Source organism: Nelumbo lutea, chromosome 6 (assembly GCF_056320005.1).
Source record: "Nelumbo lutea isolate HS-2025 chromosome 6, American lotus-T2T, whole genome shotgun sequence".
In the NCBI taxonomy this organism is placed as follows: Eukaryota; Viridiplantae; Streptophyta; class Magnoliopsida; order Proteales; family Nelumbonaceae; genus Nelumbo; species Nelumbo lutea.
In genome coordinates this window covers 22,513,322-22,531,483 of record NC_142689.1, presented here as the reverse complement: position 1 = coordinate 22,531,483, position 18,162 = coordinate 22,513,322, and the positions used below count along the sequence as shown (strand labels likewise).

Below are 18,162 nucleotides of genomic sequence, written 5' to 3'. Positions count from 1 at the left end.
AATTGCCATTAAGGAAAGCATTCTTAACATCCAGTTGGAATAGGGGCCATGAAAAATTTGCTGCAAGGGATAGCAGAACTCTAATGGTATTCATCTTGGCAACAAGTGCAAAGGTTTCTAGGTAGTCAATGTCATAAGTCTGAGTATACCCCTTTGCAACCAGCCGAGATTTATACCTTTCAACTGAGCCATTTGCATTATGCTTCACAGTGAACACCCATCTGCACCCAATTGGTTTCTTCCCTTCTGGCTTGTCAATTAGCTCCAGGTCTTATTTTTAATGAGAGCACCCATCTCTTCCTCCATTGTAGTCTTCCACTTAGGTACCACAAGAGCTTCTTGGATAGACCTAGGAATAAATATAGCAGGGATAGATGCCAAGTAGGACCTATAGGATGGTGAAAGACGATCATAGGTGATAAACTGAGATATGCAATGGGCAGTAGATGAAGTGCACCAACGCTTCCCCTTGCGAACTGCAATGGGAAGATCAAGATCATCTGGAGGGGGTAAGGGATCGGAAGGTGAGAGTGATGTATCAACAGGCAAGGAGGGAGAAGTACCTGAATCTGGAATTGCAGAGGAGAGAGGAACTGGCCTGGATTAATTATGAGCACCAATATCAACCTGCCTCCACCTCCTATGGTAAACTCTCAACTCCTTACACCTCTGACAAGTACCCTCATTACATAAGTCTCCTTAAAAGAATAGGAATAGCAGAGGAACTTCAAGACAAGGACTATCCCTCTCACTATTCTCCCCCTTAGAAGAAACACTTGGGTAATAAGGGACATCCTCAAAAAAGGTAGCATCCATGGACACAAACTGAGAACCAGAACGAGGACCATAGTAGCAACATCCCTTTTGATTCTATTCATAACCAAGGAATATAGATTTTGCAGCCTTAGGATCAAACTTAGAATGATGAGGTCCCAAAATTTGAACAAAACAAGTGCACCCAAAAACTTTAAGAGGGATGGTATACAAATCTTTCTTAGGATGAAATAATGAAAAAAGGAGCTTTCATATCCAGAACACGAGAAGGGACTCGGTTGATGAGATACACAACTGTATTAATAGCATCCCCCCAAAAATGAATGGGAACATTAGAATTCAGCATAATGCTTCTTGCAACTTCCAGGATATGCCTATTTTTTCTCTCAACCACCCCATTTTGCTAAGGTGTATGAGGACAAGTACTCTAATGAACAACCCCATACTCAAGAAAATATGAATTCAGGTGTTTAGTAAAATACTCTTTGGCATTATCAAATCTGAAATTTTTTATTCTAACTTCAAATTGAGTGAGGACTATTTGATGAAAAGCACAATTAAGGTGGGAATCTCATCACGAGAACGCATAAGATAAATCCATGAGAAACAGAAGTAATCATCAACAAATAGTAAGAAATACTTCTCCCCCCCATAGCAGGAATGTGATATGGCCCCCACACATCAGTATGCACAATTTCAAAAGGAGTATTGCTTCTTTTATTTCTCCATAAATAGGAGGATTTACAATGTTTTGCAAACTCACAACTCTCACACTTCAAAAAAGATGCTATTTTTTCATGTAGTGTCCTGGGCAAGCTTTGAACTCTACCAATCTCCAAGAATCAGACCACGAAGAGAACTAAATCTCCAGCCCTATTAAAATCTCATGTAGTCGGCTGGGAAGAGCTCACATGAGATTCACGAGCAGAACTAAACCTGCTCTGATACCAACTTGAAGTTACTGCTGTTAGCAGAACTTTTAGGTTGAAAAAATAACCCAGAAATCGGAAGAGAAGAAGAGAGAAGAAAAGAGAAGAAGAATTGGAGAGGAATGGGGGCAGAATGTTCTATTACTGCCGCCCCAAGCAGTATTATTTATATGTGTTTAACATAACATTAGGTAAAGGACAAAAATTCCCTGCTACCTATAACAGTACAAGAAAGCAAGCATAAAGCAAAAATAAGCAACAAAAAACTGAACTTATGGGACCACAAGTAAATATATCAGGTCTGGTCCACTGTATCACTACAGTCTGAACAGAGACCAGCACCAATTCTCCAAAAAAAAAGGTACATTTAGATTGATTTCAGACCTGTACAGAATTAACAGTTCCAGCCTACCAAACTTCCAGATTATCTAAGCACATTAACCACCAGGAGAGATCCTCAGAACATTGTAATTACACCAAAACTGTGAAATAACAGGTCATCCGTGACCTATAGATATCCCCTTCTCAGGTACAGGATCACAGGATCCACAGAAAAGAGGTTTGAACCTCACAATTTTCCTGACAGCATTCAGCAGACTTGCTTCATAGAGTTTTCTCTTGGCACACAATCAAGATAAGAGAGAAAAAAAGTAAAAACTTGTACCAGCCATAGGTCAGCTTTTCCGATCTCAGCCTGGATAAGACAGCAAGATGAAGAGGAAAAACCTTGTTTGATCTGCTCTCAAACCCAGTAGAACTGCTCTGATACCATCTTAACAGAGAAAGAACAGTAGGAAACAAGAAGAAGAAGGAAGAGAGAGAGAAGAGAGAAGGGAGAGAGAAGAGGAAAGAGTTGTTTGGTGAACAGAACTAAGTCTGGCAGCGCCAGATTATAATATTATATATAGGGTGACCATAATTAAAAGGGAAAAGACCCTTGTGCTCCTGTTGCAGCTAAAGTACATAAACAGTGATAAAAAAGCTATTTTAAACAGAACAAACTGACCCTAAGCAGAATAAAAACATAAATGTCAAGTAAACTATTCCAACAGGTTCCAACTGTACAAATTGTACTAAAGTCTAGTGGGTGGACTGAACAATTAACACCCCCTTTTTCGCACAAAGTGGCTACTCTCAGACTCAATCCTGTGTTCTCATACTTGCCAGCCTGATATGCTCTATGCTCTAGTAATGCTATTTCATTACTATTTGTGTTTTACAAATCTGATGGAAGAATATGAAAGGAAAATCCTTTTAGAACTTCATATTCTTTTAAAATATCATTTTTGTTTTTTCTATTACTTGTTCTGACTGTAGAATCACCTTGATTTATTGTGTTTTAGACTGGAATGAGTTTTGTGATGGAAATCTAAAGACAAAATTGTCCTTGTTACAGGGAGGGTATAGTGTCCACACCAGCCGTTTCAGCTGTCATTCGGAAACGAAGGGCAAGACATACATTTCTTTGTATATACTTTTTGTACCCTGTAATCTTATATCAAAACGATTCATTTCCTCTTTGTCCATATCATCTGACAGGCCAATGGTGGTTTTATAATGAGTGCTAGCCATAATCCAGGGGGACCAGAATATGACTGGGGTATCAAGGTGAACTTCTTGTGAATCTTCATATTGTAACATGCAAAAAGTTGCAATGGTGACTTTCTTCAGTGCATTGAACTCAAAAGTCAATTTGAACTCAGAGAGTCATATTTGGTGTTTTTCTGACTTGGTTGTTTTCCTTATTTTGTCTTTTGTTCAGTTCAACTATAACAGTGGGCAGCCTGCACCAGAGTCCATTACTGACAAGATATATGGAAACACTCTTTCTGTATGTATCTGTTCCTTTGCCACACTCTTTTTAGTGTTTTATCAATAGGATGATCACTGGCCTGATCTAGAAGGCCTGCAAATTTCCAGGCCTTGTCTTGGATTTTCTGTCCAAGCAAAAGGCTACACTAACCTCCTTATATCAGGTACTAGGCTTGGCCATGATCAAGACCTACCTCATAATGACTTTTATTTCATTACTTATAAAACAGAATCTATGTAATAAACATTCTGTGCTTGGTTTAAGATTGTAATCGTATGAGACTACTGACAGCCCAAGCTGTAGTGTATAATCAACAGGAAATTAAGAGGATGAGAAGAGGAAGAGAAAAGAAGAGATGAAGATTTCGAAGGAAGGATTTCAGAAAAGAAGAGGATGCTTAATCTGCTGCCCCCCTCTTTCTATTTATATTAATTCTGAAGTAAGGATATAAGACTGCTTACATGGAAAAATTAAAATCCTAATAAAAGACAACAATTAAAATCATAATAAAAGACTAAAAGACTACAAGGCTAAAAGACTAAAGTCCATAAAAGACTAAAGTCCTAATAAAAGACTAACAACTAATTGTGGACTGACACTTAAATAACTAGTAGTTGTATACGATTACAATAGAAAGAGGTGGGGACCACATCAGTGGTTTCTACACTCCCCCTCAAGTTGGGAATAGATGTTTATCATTCCCAACTTGCATAGGTCTGCTTCTAACTTCTTCTTTGAAACTGCCTTGGTGAGAAGATCAGTAAGCTGCATGTTGGAGCTGATATATGGAAGACAGACTTCTTGAGATGCAACCCTTTCCCTAATAGAATGTCAATCGACTTCAATGTGCTTAGTTTTGTCATGTTGTACCCGGGTTATGAGCTATATTAATAGCAGCCTGATTATCACAATACAACATTAGAGGTTTCTCATAGGTAATACCCAATTCATCAAAAATGATTTCAACCATAGTATTTCAGCCACACCATTTTCCATGGACCGATATTCAGCTTCAGCACTGGAATGAGAAACAACATTTTGTTTCTTACTCCTCCAAAAAACAAGGTTACCTCCTACAAAGGCACAATATCCAAAGGTAGACCTTCTATCATCAACACAACCGGCCCAATCTGCATCTGTGTAAACTTCTATCTCCATGTGATTATTATCCTTAAATAGTGCACCTCTGCCTGGACACTTCTTTAAATATGCCAATATCCTCTCAACAGCAAGTAGGTGGGTAGTTCTGGGAGAGTGCATATACTGACTAACAACACTGACTGCATAGCTGATGTCTGGTCGTGTAAGACAAAGATATAGTAGTTTACCAACTAATCTTTGGAACATAGCTTTATCTTCAAGAGGCTCTCCACCTTCTGCACTAATCTTGTGATTCTGTTCAATAGATGTATCAGCTGGCTTAACACCCAACCTTCATGTTTTTTCTAACAAATCAAGGACATACTTCCTTTGAGAAACAAAGATTCCATGCTTGGACCGAGCTACCTCAATACCCAGGAAATATCGTAGCTCTCCCAGGTCCTTTACCTCAAATTCTTGATGGAGAAGTTTCTTAAGAGACTCAATTTCGTTGTTATCACTCTCTGTTACTACAATGTCGTCCACATATACAGCAAGTAGAGTCAAGGAAGTACCCACTTTCTTAATAAACAAAGTGTGATCTGATTGAGCCTGCACATAACCAAACTTTTCAAGGGCTTGTCTGAATCTATCAAACCAAGCTCTGGGGGACTGTTTTAGTCCATATAAAGCTTTATTCAACCGATAGACCTTCTTACCTGTCTTTGTACTATAAAAGCTAGGAAGTAGCTGCATGTACACTTCTTCTTGCAAGTTTCCATTGAGGAAGACATTTTTAACATCCATTTAGTTGAAAAACAATCCTAGAAGTAGGGACTGTGTTTGAAACAAAGAAAACTAACAACAGAGGATTAGAGAAGAAGAGAGAGCTGCGACAAGAAGAGTTAGAGGATGAGCTATTCGAACTTAACCTCCCTCTAACTCTCTAATACACTTTTATTAAGTTAATCTTTTAGTAATTACAAGAGAGGTCCTTAGTTGGACAAGAAATTACAAAAGAGGAACATAAAAGAGTATGGGCCTAGAATAAGGCCCATTACAGAGAAGAACATAAAGATAATATACAGTAACAGCCTATGGGCCATTCGGCCCATCTTCTCTACACATTTGGAACAAGGGCCAAGAGTAACTGGCTGCAAGAGATAATAACACTCTGATGGTGGTCATTTTTTTCTACTGGTGTAAAAGTCTCCAAGTAATCTATACCATAAGTCTGAGTAAATCCCTTTGCAATTAATCGGGCCATATACCTTTCAATGGAACCATCAGCGTTATGTTTCACAATAAACAACCATCTACATCCAACTGGTTTCTTCCCTTTGGGTTGATCAACTATCTCCCAAGTATTGTTTCTCAGAAGGGAATCCATTTCTACCTTCATTACATCTTTCCATTCAGGAATGGTCAGGGCTCCCTGTACTGTTTTGGGAATGGAAATATCAGCAATTGATGCAAGAAAGGACTTATAAGAGGGAGACAAGTGATTATAGGACAAGAATTGTGAGATACAGTGGGTTGTGGATGAGGTGCAATGGCGTTTGCCTTTACGGACTGCAATGGGAAGGTCAAGGTCATTCAATGGAAGTGAGGGCTCAGAAGATGGAGAAGGCTCAACAGCAGAAGGCTCATCTGTAATGGGAGCTGGAAGAGATGTAGTACTTGGATCTGGATCTTCAAAAGGAATTGGGGCTGGCCTGGAACAGGTAAAGGGACTTCTGATGTGTTAACTCCAACTGTACTACTCTCCCCTTGAGAAGAAACCCTAGAGTAATAAGGTACATCCTCAAAAAAAGTAACATCTATGGATACAAATCTCTTTCTTGAAGCAGGTTCATAGCAGCATTATCCCTTTTGAGTTTGAGTTTTGCATAGCGAGGGCCAAGAGTTTGCACGAAGCAGGTACAACCAAAGGTTTTAAGGGGGACAGAAAACAACTCTTTATCAGGATATAAAAGAGTGAATGGGGGTTTCAGGTCAAGAACCCGTGAAGGAATTCGGTTGATGAGATACACAGTTGTGAGAATGGCATCTCCTAAAAAATGTATAGGCACATTGGAGTTGAATATGATACTTCTAGCTACCTCCAATATGTGCCTATTCTTTCTCTCAGCCACCCCATTCTGCTGAGGGGTATGAGGGTAGGTACTCTGATGGATGATCCCATGGTCAAGAAAGTAAGAGGCTAGTGATGTATTAAAATACTCTCTCGCATTATCGGATCTAAAAGTTTTGATTTTTACCCCAAACTGGGTTAAAATCATTTGATGAAAGGTCTAGGTTAGGGTAGGGACCTCATCTTGAGAACGCATCAAGTAGACCCAAGAAAATCGGGTGTAGTCATCAACAAACAGCAAGAAGTATCTGTATCCCCCCATAGCAGTGATGTGATATGGTCCCCAAACATCGGTATGCAAAATGTCAAAAAGAAACACTACTTCTCTTATTACTTAATGAATAGGTTGTTCTACAATGCTTTGCAAGCTCACAACTTTCACACTTTAAACTGGACATCTGGATAGATTCAAATAAACTAGGAAACAAGCTTTTCAAAGACCTAAAGGATAAATGACCCAATCGGTTATGCCAAAGCATGACTTGACCAATAGATTGAGAAACAAAAGACCCTCTAACTTCACTACCATCCCATTGTGAACTTCCTCCAAGCATATAGGTTCCATTTGTCCCACGGCTAGTCCCAATCACCTTCCTTGTCTCAAAGTCCTGTAAAACACATCGATCAGGAAAAAAGGTTACTAAGCAATTCTGGTTTTTAGTAATGCTGCTAACTAAAAGTAAGTTGGTGCTAAGTTTAGGAACATGCAGAACAAAAGACAAGGAAATGGCACTAGACAACATGATGTCTCCCTTGCTAGAAATGGGAACAAGTGATCCATCAGCAATAGACACCTTGTCTTTACCAGAGGACAAGTGATAGGTAATAAATAGTGAAGGCAAACCAGTCATATGATCAAATGCACCTGAGTTTATTACCCAACAATGTTTAGTGTTACCTGGAGCTAAAGCATGATAAGTTGAGGCCTGTGTACCTAAATGAGCAAATGCTGAGGTAGGAGGAGTTGATGTTGTGACTGGCTGAGATGATGATGCTGAATTGCCAACCTCCTTTTCCAACTGAGTCAAGGCAGCTCAAACAACAGCTAGAGTGTCTGGTGGTGCTGCTCTTGTGCCTGATGAGGTTGCACAATCAGTAGTAACAACTGTATTAGCATTCCCCTTTTTGTTCCTGAGTTTTGTAGGAACTAGATGAGAATGTAGCTTCCAACAGGTTTCTTTGGTATGCTTAGGTTTCTTGCAATGTTCACACATTAGGTCCTTCTTGTCTTCCTTCTTCATACCTCTCTCCTTATCCCCCCCAAACTTGGGTTTAGTTGCTGCCAAGGCTGATTCAAGTGGCGAATACTGTAACATAACTTTCCTTCTACTTTCTTCACTATGCACTAGAGAGTAAGCTTGTGATAGAGTCACACTGTCTCTTGTTAGAAGCTGTTGTCTCAGAATGTCATACTCAGAATTCAGACCTGTTAGAAACTCAAATACCCTATTAGTTTCAACCTGCTTTTTGTAGGTCTTTGCATCATTATGGCTTTCCCACTCAATTGTTTCTAAGTGATCAATCTCATGCCACAAGGATTTCAAGGTGGAAAAATAAACCGAGACTGGTTTCTCTCATTGTTTAAGGTTATTCACCTTACATTTTAGCTCATAGGTCCTAGCAACATTGAGGGGTTGGGAGTAGGTTTCTTTCATGATATCCCAAATTTCTTTAGCTGTTTTTGCCCATAAATAATTTCGGCTGATATGTGGTTGCATGGAGTTACACAGCCATTTCATAACCAAATAGTTCTTCTGAACCCATTTGGTATATATTTGGTCCTCCTTGGCTGGTTCCTTGACATCTCCCAGTAAATAACTTAGCTTTCCTCTACCCCCAATAGCCATCATGGCTGATTGGGCCCACTCTAGGTAGTTTGACCCATCAAATTTTACAGTGGTAATCTGAAAACTGTTCTCAGGTTAGCTACCTGCACCACCAGCCCCTAAATAGTGTTCCCCTTGGCTCTTAAACTCCATTCTTTGTCAAGAAAAGATTAACAAATGCCTTTTGTATCATTGAGACTAGGCAATTACACCCAGAATTTGCTATCAGCTGAACATACTTTATCCTTCTAGGTCGGCAATCCACTTCAAAAAGATAACCTTCCAAGTACAACTTGGAGTGCAGGGCTGAGAGTGCAAGGCTGAAGCTAACTGCAGCCCTAGAATTGGCGACGGTCAATAAACTAGAATCTTGAACCTAGAACCAATCAAAGGTCAAGAGCCAAGAACACAACCAGTTCAGCTGCACCTCTTAAAGTAACCAAAAAAACTATTCTTTTAATGTATCAAGAACAGTTCAGGAGGAAAACACTTTCATTCGAACCTTCGAAATAACTAGAAAAGGTAATCTTTTTAATAGAAAATATTGACTTACTTCAGCAAAACTCTGGCCGCAACCTTCAAAGATAAGTCTGAACCCTAATCTTGAGGGTTTTTCCTTCTGACTCTTCCTGATTGCTGAGCATCCTCTAATGCTTCACCAACAATCTCCAAGACTCAGCCGATGATCCCTTTTGCTGGAAATTTTCCAACCCTAGGAACTTCTTATGCAGCCGGCCATGTCAGACTATCATAAGATTTCCTAGGTTGGCTCTGATACCATGTAGTCGTATGAGACTACTGACAGCCCAAGCTGTAGTGTATAATCAACAGGAAATTAAGAGGATGAGAGGAGGAAGAGAAAAGAAGAGAAGAAGATTTCGAATGAAGGATTTTAGAAAAGAAGAGGATGCTTAATCTGCCGCCCCCCTCTTTCTATTTATATTAATTCTGAAGTAAGGATAAGACTGCTTACATGGAAAAATTAAAATCCTAATAAAAGACAACAATTAAAGTCATAATAAAAGACTAAAAGACTAACAACTAATTGTGGACTGACACTTAAATAACTAGTAGTTGTATACGAGTACAATAGAAAGAGGTGGGGACCACATCAGTGGTTTCTACAAAGACAAAAACAGAAAGTTGAGGGAAAGTTGGAATTTCACAAAATGTGTTAAGAACTTTCACTCAACTTTCTGTTTCTCTATTCTTTTCTATCAAACCAAACATAGCCTTTATACATTTTGGCCATCCCAAAAAGAAGGTAAAGCCACTTTTGAGCTCCCAAAAAGTAAAATCCTAAACCCTAAACTCTCAAACACAAACCCTAAACCCTAAATCCCTAAAATCTCAAACCCTAAAACCTAAACCCCAAACCATAAACTCTAAATCATAAAAAACCCTATAAACACAAAATCCTAAACCCTAAACCTAAATTATGAAAGAGCAATCAGATGTAGTTTATTTGGATCTAATATGCAAAAGAAAGAAGAAGGAAATGATTTTCAGCTACTATGAACAGTGATCCAATAAAAAAAAACACATAAGTAGCAATAAAATGTTGTTGTCAGTAATAGAAAAATGATAATATAGATCCATATAATATTGTACAAAATATTCTGTAGGCTCCCAAAAAATATGGAACCAGTATTCAAGTTACAAGCCATCTGAAAACCTATTGATATCTCTATGCTTGCAATGATATCAGCAGGGCATCCTTCATCTATTGGTGACTCCTATTGATCTTGCAAAAGCTCTGATACTAAGGAAAAGATTAAAAGTCATGTTTAATTGTGCAGCAATGAGATTAGATAGAGAAAGAGTGAATCACTAGGGTCGGATGCCTCTTTCATAATTATATCCAAGCATAGAGAGTGCAAAATGACTATGATGACCTCCTCTTGTGTAAAGAAATGAAAAAGCCCCAAGTACCTGTATTCTTTATTATCTACAATCTGTGTCAAATTGGTATACTGGATTTAAAGTTTCAAGTAAATGACATTCCATTCCACTTTTAATGAACACCACTACGTTAGATTTTTCCTTTATGATATAATGTCTGCTTTGAAATTTTAACGATCCAATTTCATGTGCAGATTTCTGAAATTAAAATGGCAGAAATTCCAGATGTTGATCTAACCCGTCTAGGGGTTACAGCTTATGGCAACTTCAGTGTAGAAGTAATTGACCCAGTTTCTGATTATCTAGATCTAATGGAGGTATTTCATTAGAACTAGAGATCCCTTTCATCTCTAAAGTAATATTTCCTGTTTCTTTTCACTTAAGAGTTGTATGGAATTATACATATGCAGAATGTGTTTGATTTCCAGCTTATTAGAAATCTTCTCTGTCGGTCAGATTTCAGGTAACACTGTGCATCTTAGAATCTTTTGGGATATCCATTTGGCATTCTTATATAGTTCAGAAAGTTTCTCAGCTATGATTTTGCTTTCCTTCCTTTTATTTATTCTAATGATCTTGACATTCTAGAATTGTCTTACAGGGATAGGTGTTTCTTTTTGAGTGCCTGTCTTACTTCCTGCATTCTTAGATTTTCTTCTGACGTTCAAGTAATCAGTTGTGATATCAGTTCGTGCTTAGATGTAAAACAAAGAGGAAAATAGAATAGAAGAGAATAAGGGAAGACTCGGGTGATAATGTTGGATAGGTTATTAGATCAGTCTCACTTATTTTTATATTTTTTTTGATAAGTAAAAGAAATTTTATTAATCAAGAAGTATAAACAATGCAAGAATCCCTTAGAGAGGCGACCTCTCCCATCATAATAAATAAAAACTAAAGATTACAACTGAGCCCAATACAATTGATCCCTATTCACCCCTTGTTTAGCTAAAGTATCACACGCAACATTACCTGATCTCCTCACCCATTGTATCCTCATTCCTCAAATTCATATTTCTAGTGAGACATTTAAATATCTTCATTTCATCCTTGTGCTCTTGTTCCTTCAGCCAACCCACCACCAACTTTGGATCTCCCTTAATCCGTGTCATGTTAGACATCTTGTGCTCTTGTTCCTAAGAGGCTGGGGCCTTTATGGAGTTGCAGAGCCAATGGGTCCAAATAAGCCCAAGTAGGATTTAGGGGCAGCACCGCCAACCTGAATTTTTGGCCCATATATGTACAAGGGGTTGGTTTTATGATTTTAGTTGCAGTTCATTCTATTTTAGGGTTAAAGGTCAAAGATTAATTGTATTTTTATTGGTTTTTTAGTGAAAGCTTTTCTATTTGGGTCCTATCACCAAGGTTTTAAGTTTTCTTAAGTCTTTGTTTTTTGTTTCTTTAAAAATAAAAAGTTAATAAACCATTACTAGTGGTGTATAAGCACCATTAAAAGGTAATTTAGAAGTCAATATACCATTATAGTGGTCTGAAACACATAATGTATAAAAAGTAACATAAAAGGTAACTTATAAAAGGTGTGCCTTGGATGAGATGCAAGGCACACTAGGTGTAAGCCTTTCAAAAGGTGCATTATCTGGGTTCAGGTAGGGCGCATTCCTTAAGAGGCCTGAGGAATTCCTTCAAAGACACTAGCTGAATAAATTCTTAGGTGTCATTTTGTAATAGGGCCTCCATCTTAAGGTTCAGCACCTCCAAATTGAATTTTGGGGCATAGTAGAGCATGTCATGATGTATCTGTTGATATTGCCTATAATCAATTTAAGGGATTTGGTTATACTTACATATAATATATAGGAAACTAGTGGTTTAACTTTTTATTTGTGCAGTGGGACTATTGAGATATAAAAGCAGATGCATGCATTTTTTCCATAGACTGCAATATGAGTTCTCATGAAATGCAGTTCAGAAGTGATTTGGCTCCTAAGTCACCTGGTCTGCAAATGAGATGAGAAACTTGCACGTACCTAGGTCATTGTTGGCACTAAGGCTGAAGTGCTAAACCTTTTACCAGCATGATTCTCCCTTAGGTACGAAGTTTAGATCCATCAACTTTAGACCATCCCACTTAATAGTGTCCTTTTTTTGGGGGTATTGAATTATACGCATGTGTCCCCCATAGGGGCTGTAATTCATTTTTTCTTTGGCATAGCACAGCACTTCAGCAACACTCTAATAAATCTCCTCCAAAGTCGGTGGTGGCCGGTAGCGGGACTCAAATCCGCATATCTACTAGGACAACCCAGTTTACGTACCAACTGAGCCACCACTCAGTTGTCTCTTAGTAGTATTCTATAAACATATGAAATTTACTCCCACTAATTTCATATTACCCACCAAGTCTAGTTCAGGACTATCTCCTTTACGACTCTTGTGCCTTGTCCAGGATAATGCAAGTACTGTTGTCCACTTCTCACTACAACTGGGTGTTGCTGCAGTTCCTTGCTTCCAGGGATGCCCTAGATAATAGTTAATTAATTCTAAATTACCTAGTTGGTGATGCAACTGATGGATGCTCCAGCATGAATGAGAAATACTTCTCAGTTCTTGATCCTTGGTTGGGATAAGCAATTCCGGAAATGCTTCACATTAGCCTGCCATAAACAAATATAAGTTTATTGTTATGCAAATTGCTTAATATCATTTCCATGTTTAAGAATCTTCTTTGGAAGATTTTTGAGATTATTTCTAAAGGAAGATGAATTATGGCTCTGAGTTATCTATTTATTTGGGTCATGTTTCAGGTTCATATTTGATGCCATGCATGCAGTTACTGGTGCCTATGCAAAGCCTATCTTTGTGGATATGTTGGGAGCCAATCCAGTATGCCTGCACCTCCTCAAGAATCTTTGCAATAAGTAAACTCAATCCAGTAATGAAGTTACTGATCATTGATGTTACATGCAAAATATAGGATTCAATTGCTAATGGAGTGCCACTGGAAGATTTTGGGCATGGTCATCCAGATCCTAATCTTACGTAAGAAACACGACCAATTTATGGAGTTGATTTTTCATTATTTCAGCTTCATCATTGTCTGTATAGTATATTGAAACAGGTATGCCAAGGATTTGGTTGATGTCATGTATTCTGAGAATGGGCCTGATTTTGGAGCAGCTAGTGATGGTATGTAAGGCAATTTGAAAGGCGAAATTTGTCTCTGATGATCTTTATTATTTGCTGATTTGTTGCATTAATGCTAACATTTTGTGATTTGGACATTGTTTAGTTTGGAATGTGTTCTATATTTCCTTTCACTTTTTTTGTGTGGTTACTTTTTGAAACCATTGATAGATTTTATACTATATGACAACTAATTCTTTTGTTATAGAATTTGGTTGGGAGATAATAATGTTGGAAATAGTGTTGAATTAAATGGATTATTGAGATCTTGATATTTGTTTGAGGAGAGATTGAATGATCAGAAAAAAGGGGAGAAATCTACCAACCCTACAGCATTTTAGATGTGATGACACCATGCCAAAGAGCTCTAAAAATAAATAATATAATTCAGATTGTAAGGCAGGGGGAAGTGTTACTTTTTTTTATCAATAACTGCAAATTTCATTAATGATAGAATATAAATTACAAAGGAGGAGAGGTAAAATCTCTTAACTCTCCCTAAAGATTAAAAAGTCATTACAATTGAGCCCAAAACAACTGATTTCTTCCCACCCCTTGTTTTGGCAAAGCATCAGAAAACCCATTAGCAGTTCTTTTAACCCAATGTACTCTCACATCCATGCCTCGTATCAGCCATTTAAACTTCTTTCTTTCACTGTTGTATTTTTACAACCTGACTTCTTTTGTAGCCAACCCATCAATGGCTTTGAATTTCCTTCTATAACCAACTTACTAATGTGCATATCCTTAGCTCTTTGCATCCCCTCCATCATGGCCAAAACCTCAGACCTCAAAGAATCCCCTACACCTATTTTGGATTTTTAACAATGGAAAGAAAATATTTAAGTGGTTGATTCAAAATATGGATGTGAAATTCAGTTGGGTTAAAAGAAGTGTGAATGGGTTTGCTGATGTATTAGTAAATCAAGGGGTGAGAAGGAATCATTTGTTTTGGGCTCAATTGCAATAGCAAAATTCTACTGTGGAGAGTTAAGAAAGTTTAGCTCTCCTGTTCTTGTAATTGTTTTATCATAATTCTAGTGAAATTCTGTTACTGATCAGAAAAGGAAAAAAAAAAAACTAATTGTAGTGGAACTTTAAGTCAAAACACTGTAATGTTGACCACTGTTGACAATCCTTAGTTTCCAGAAATCCAAAAGCAGCTTGTTGAACGTCATCCACTTATATTATCTGCCCAATGCATTTAAGATCCCTTTTACACTCCTTGAACTTCAACATATCCAACGTTCAACTTGTTAGAATGTTAGAGTGATGTTCGGCTGATAAGAGTTCTTATTAGCCCATTCTTATGTTTAACTTATCTTGTAACTGGGCTTGTGTTAATGGGCCTGGGCCTAATCCTGTTTAATGATTTAAGTCATCTGGGTGTCCCATCACTAATCAGGGGCATCCCAGTAATTTCTTGTACCTTGTACCATATTCATCTATAAATAAAGGACTGGTCGACTGGATAGAACAGTTCGACATTCTCTTCAGTTCTGTGGTTCTCTTCTCCTCCTTGCTACTTCGAGTATAGCTCTTCAGATTACATGGTATCAGAGCATTAGCTCCTTCCTGGTTTCAGCAGGCGCACTCTTTTCTCTTGCTGTCCTTTCATCTTCTCTGTTCCTTTTCTGGGTTTCTGCAGTGAAGACCTAGGAGTGTAAGAGAGTAAAGCAAGTTCGAACCTAGGGTTTCTCTTGGTTGTAGGACTCAAGGGAAGTAAGACCCAGAAGTAGATGTCCTACTAGATTACACCAGCAAGTAGTAGCTATTGGGCTACTAAGAGAGGTCTGTATAGGACAGACCTGGTTGAGGGCTGATTCAGCAGTCCTAGCACTAGCCGAGAGGGGGAGAACTTCCTCTACAGTTGCAGCTTCGTGCTCCAGCAAGACTTATGCAGAACAAGTGGTAAAGACTTAGCTCCTTCAACTTCATTTGCAGTCTTGGTGCATCAGAACAAGTGGTAAAGACTTAGCTCCTTCAACTTCAGTTGCAGTTTCGGTGCATCAGCTTCTACAGTTGCAGTCTTAGTGCATCAGCAAGACTCTTACAGAACTGCGGCAACTTCAGTTACAGATTTTCTTCAGGTCGGTTATCAGCCCTACTCTTGGACTGAACTGGTTCAGTTACAGACCTTTACCTTTTACCGGAACTGCGGAAACTTTTGCACCACACAGTTGCAGCCTTAAACTTTTACCAACACTGTGAACTGGTTCAGTTACAGACCTCTACTTGCTACTGTACCCGTACTGTGAACATAGTGACCAATTTGGCCAGTCCTTAACAGAATCACCTATAGTACTGTGAACAACTCTTGGACTGAAGACAGGATGTCCTCACTATCCGGTGAAGTTTCCTCTAGAGATAATAGACCTGTTACAAGGTCCTCAAACCTGGAAAACCCTAATCTACACAGCTTGCAGATTACAAGTGTGCTGCTAGATGAGTATAACTTCAAAGAGTGGTCTGTCTCAGCAATGCTATTCATTACCTCTCGTGACTTCACAGGCTATTTGGATGGAGACAAGAAACAACCAGAAATTGGCAGTCCTGAATACACCGTGTGGCGCAAGGAAAATGCCACAATCATGTCTTGGTTGCTGGCCTCTATGACTCCTAGGGTGGCCAGAACTGTTCATCACTTCCCCACAGCTGCTAAAATTTGGGAGAAAATATCTAAGACATATGGCCAGAAAAAGAACAATGCTAGAATCTACAGGCTGAACCAAGACATTGCAGCCCAAAGGCAAGGAGACATGTCCGTGGCAACCTACTTTGCAACATTGGAAGGCTTCTGGGAAGAGCTTGACCACCATTTGATCTTGGATTGGGAAAATGCTAATGATAAGGGGAGGCATGATAAGCAGATTGAGGAGGGCAGAGTCTTCAAGTTTCTGGCGGGTCTTGGCCCTGTATATGAAGGTATAAGGTCACAGATTCTAGGGAGAGATGAATTACCTGAGCTTCACCATGTCTACTACCTGGTGAGGAATGAAGAAGTAAGGAGAAAGGAGATGCAAGTTGACTTTCAGACACAGTCAACAGAACTACCTGGAGAACATTCAGCCTTAGTCTCCACTAAGGGGAATAGATTTTCAGACAAGAAGTCCCTCAAGTGTACACATTGTGGTGGTGAGAAACACACAAAGGAGAAATGTTGGGTCCTGTACCCTCATCTGAAGCCAGCTGCTCTGAGAAAGGACAAAAGGCAACATAAGGGCCACACAGCAAGTGGGAATCTTGCCACCAACAACAGTAGTGACAACTCACAGAGTATTCAGACAGTGTCATCTTCCACCGCAAGGCAGGCTGCCGACTCCTCTGGACCAAGTACTTTGGGCTTCACAGCTAGTGAGGTAGAGGTTCTCAACCGGGCATTAGCCCGTCTGAAGAACAATTCTTTAGTTTCCACCTCTCTTGCCAAGTCAGGTACAACCTCTGCATTTAGTGCATCTAGTTCCATTAATTCTACCTCTTGGGTGATTGATTCAGGAGCCACTGACCATATGACACATATGTCCTCCTTATTCTCCACATATCATCCGTTGTCTGGCCAGGATAAGATGAGAGTAGCTGATGGGTCCCTCTCCACCATCTCTGGAAAGGGGGTGGTTGACCTAAGCAAGGATCTCTCTCTTAAATCAGTCCTACATGTTCCTAGTCTTACCTCAAATCTGTTGTCTGTTTCAAAGCTTACAAAAAACTTGAACTGTAGTATAACTTTCTTTCCTTCTCATTGTGTCTTCCAGGACAGATTGACGAGGAGAACGATTGGGAGTGGTCATGAGTATGGGGGCCTCTACTATTTTGATGAAGATGTCAGCTCAGCCTTGCAAGCTTCTACTACTAGTCCGGAAAGTGTGGAGTCAATAGCTAGGCTGCACTTGTGGCATGCTAGGCTAGGTCATTTGTCTTTTTCTTCCTTAACAGTGTTGTTTCCCGAATTATGTAAGGGCATTCTGAGTCAGAGTTTAATTTGTGATGTGTGTCAAATGTCAAAACAATGTAGATCAATGTATCCAATTTCTAGTAATGAAATTCAAGCCCCTTTTGATTTGGTTCATTCTGATGTTTGGGGTCTTTCACCCATTGTTTCCATTGATGGCTTCCGTTACCTTATCAGTTTTATTAACCATTATTCTCGGTGCACTTGGATTTATCTGTTGAAAGGACGTGAAGAAGTTCCCCGGATAACTATGATGTTTTGCAAGATGGTTGAAACACAATTTGATAAAAAGATCAAGCAATTCCGTTCAAACAATGCAGCTGAATACTTTGAAAGATCCCTGAACTCATTCATGGAAGATGCATGCATGTTACATCAATCATCATGTGCTTACACCCCTCAGCAAAATGGGGTCGCTAAGCGCAAGAACATGCATCTATTGGAGACAGCTCGAGCCCTTCTTTTCCAGCACAATGTGCCCAAGCAATATTGGTCTCAAGCTGTTCTTACTGCATCTTACATGATAAATCGGATGCCATCTAAGGTACTGGGTATGAAGACCCCTTTCTCTGTTTTGTGCCCCACTCTTCTAGAATTTCCTCTTCCCCCGC

The 18,162-nt window shown here is 39.1% G+C and overlaps 1 protein-coding gene across 1 annotated transcript in view; it reads left to right on the top strand.

Annotated features, from left to right (window-relative positions):
- PGM (phosphoglucomutase) overlaps nt 1–18,162 on the top strand; it is a 54,520-nt gene that overhangs the window by 20,412 nt on the left and 15,946 nt on the right. Inside the window, exons 6-13 of the mRNA XM_088948340.1 lie at nt 3,100–3,151; nt 3,243–3,311; nt 3,466–3,534; nt 10,653–10,775; nt 10,869–10,921; nt 13,224–13,302; nt 13,394–13,458; nt 13,538–13,605. Of these exons, the coding sequence (XP_088804466.1) occupies nt 3,100–3,151; nt 3,243–3,311; nt 3,466–3,534; nt 10,653–10,775; nt 10,869–10,921; nt 13,224–13,302; nt 13,394–13,458; nt 13,538–13,605 (578 nt within the window). The remainder of the gene's footprint in view (nt 1–3,099; nt 3,152–3,242; nt 3,312–3,465; nt 3,535–10,652; nt 10,776–10,868; nt 10,922–13,223; nt 13,303–13,393; nt 13,459–13,537; nt 13,606–18,162) is intronic.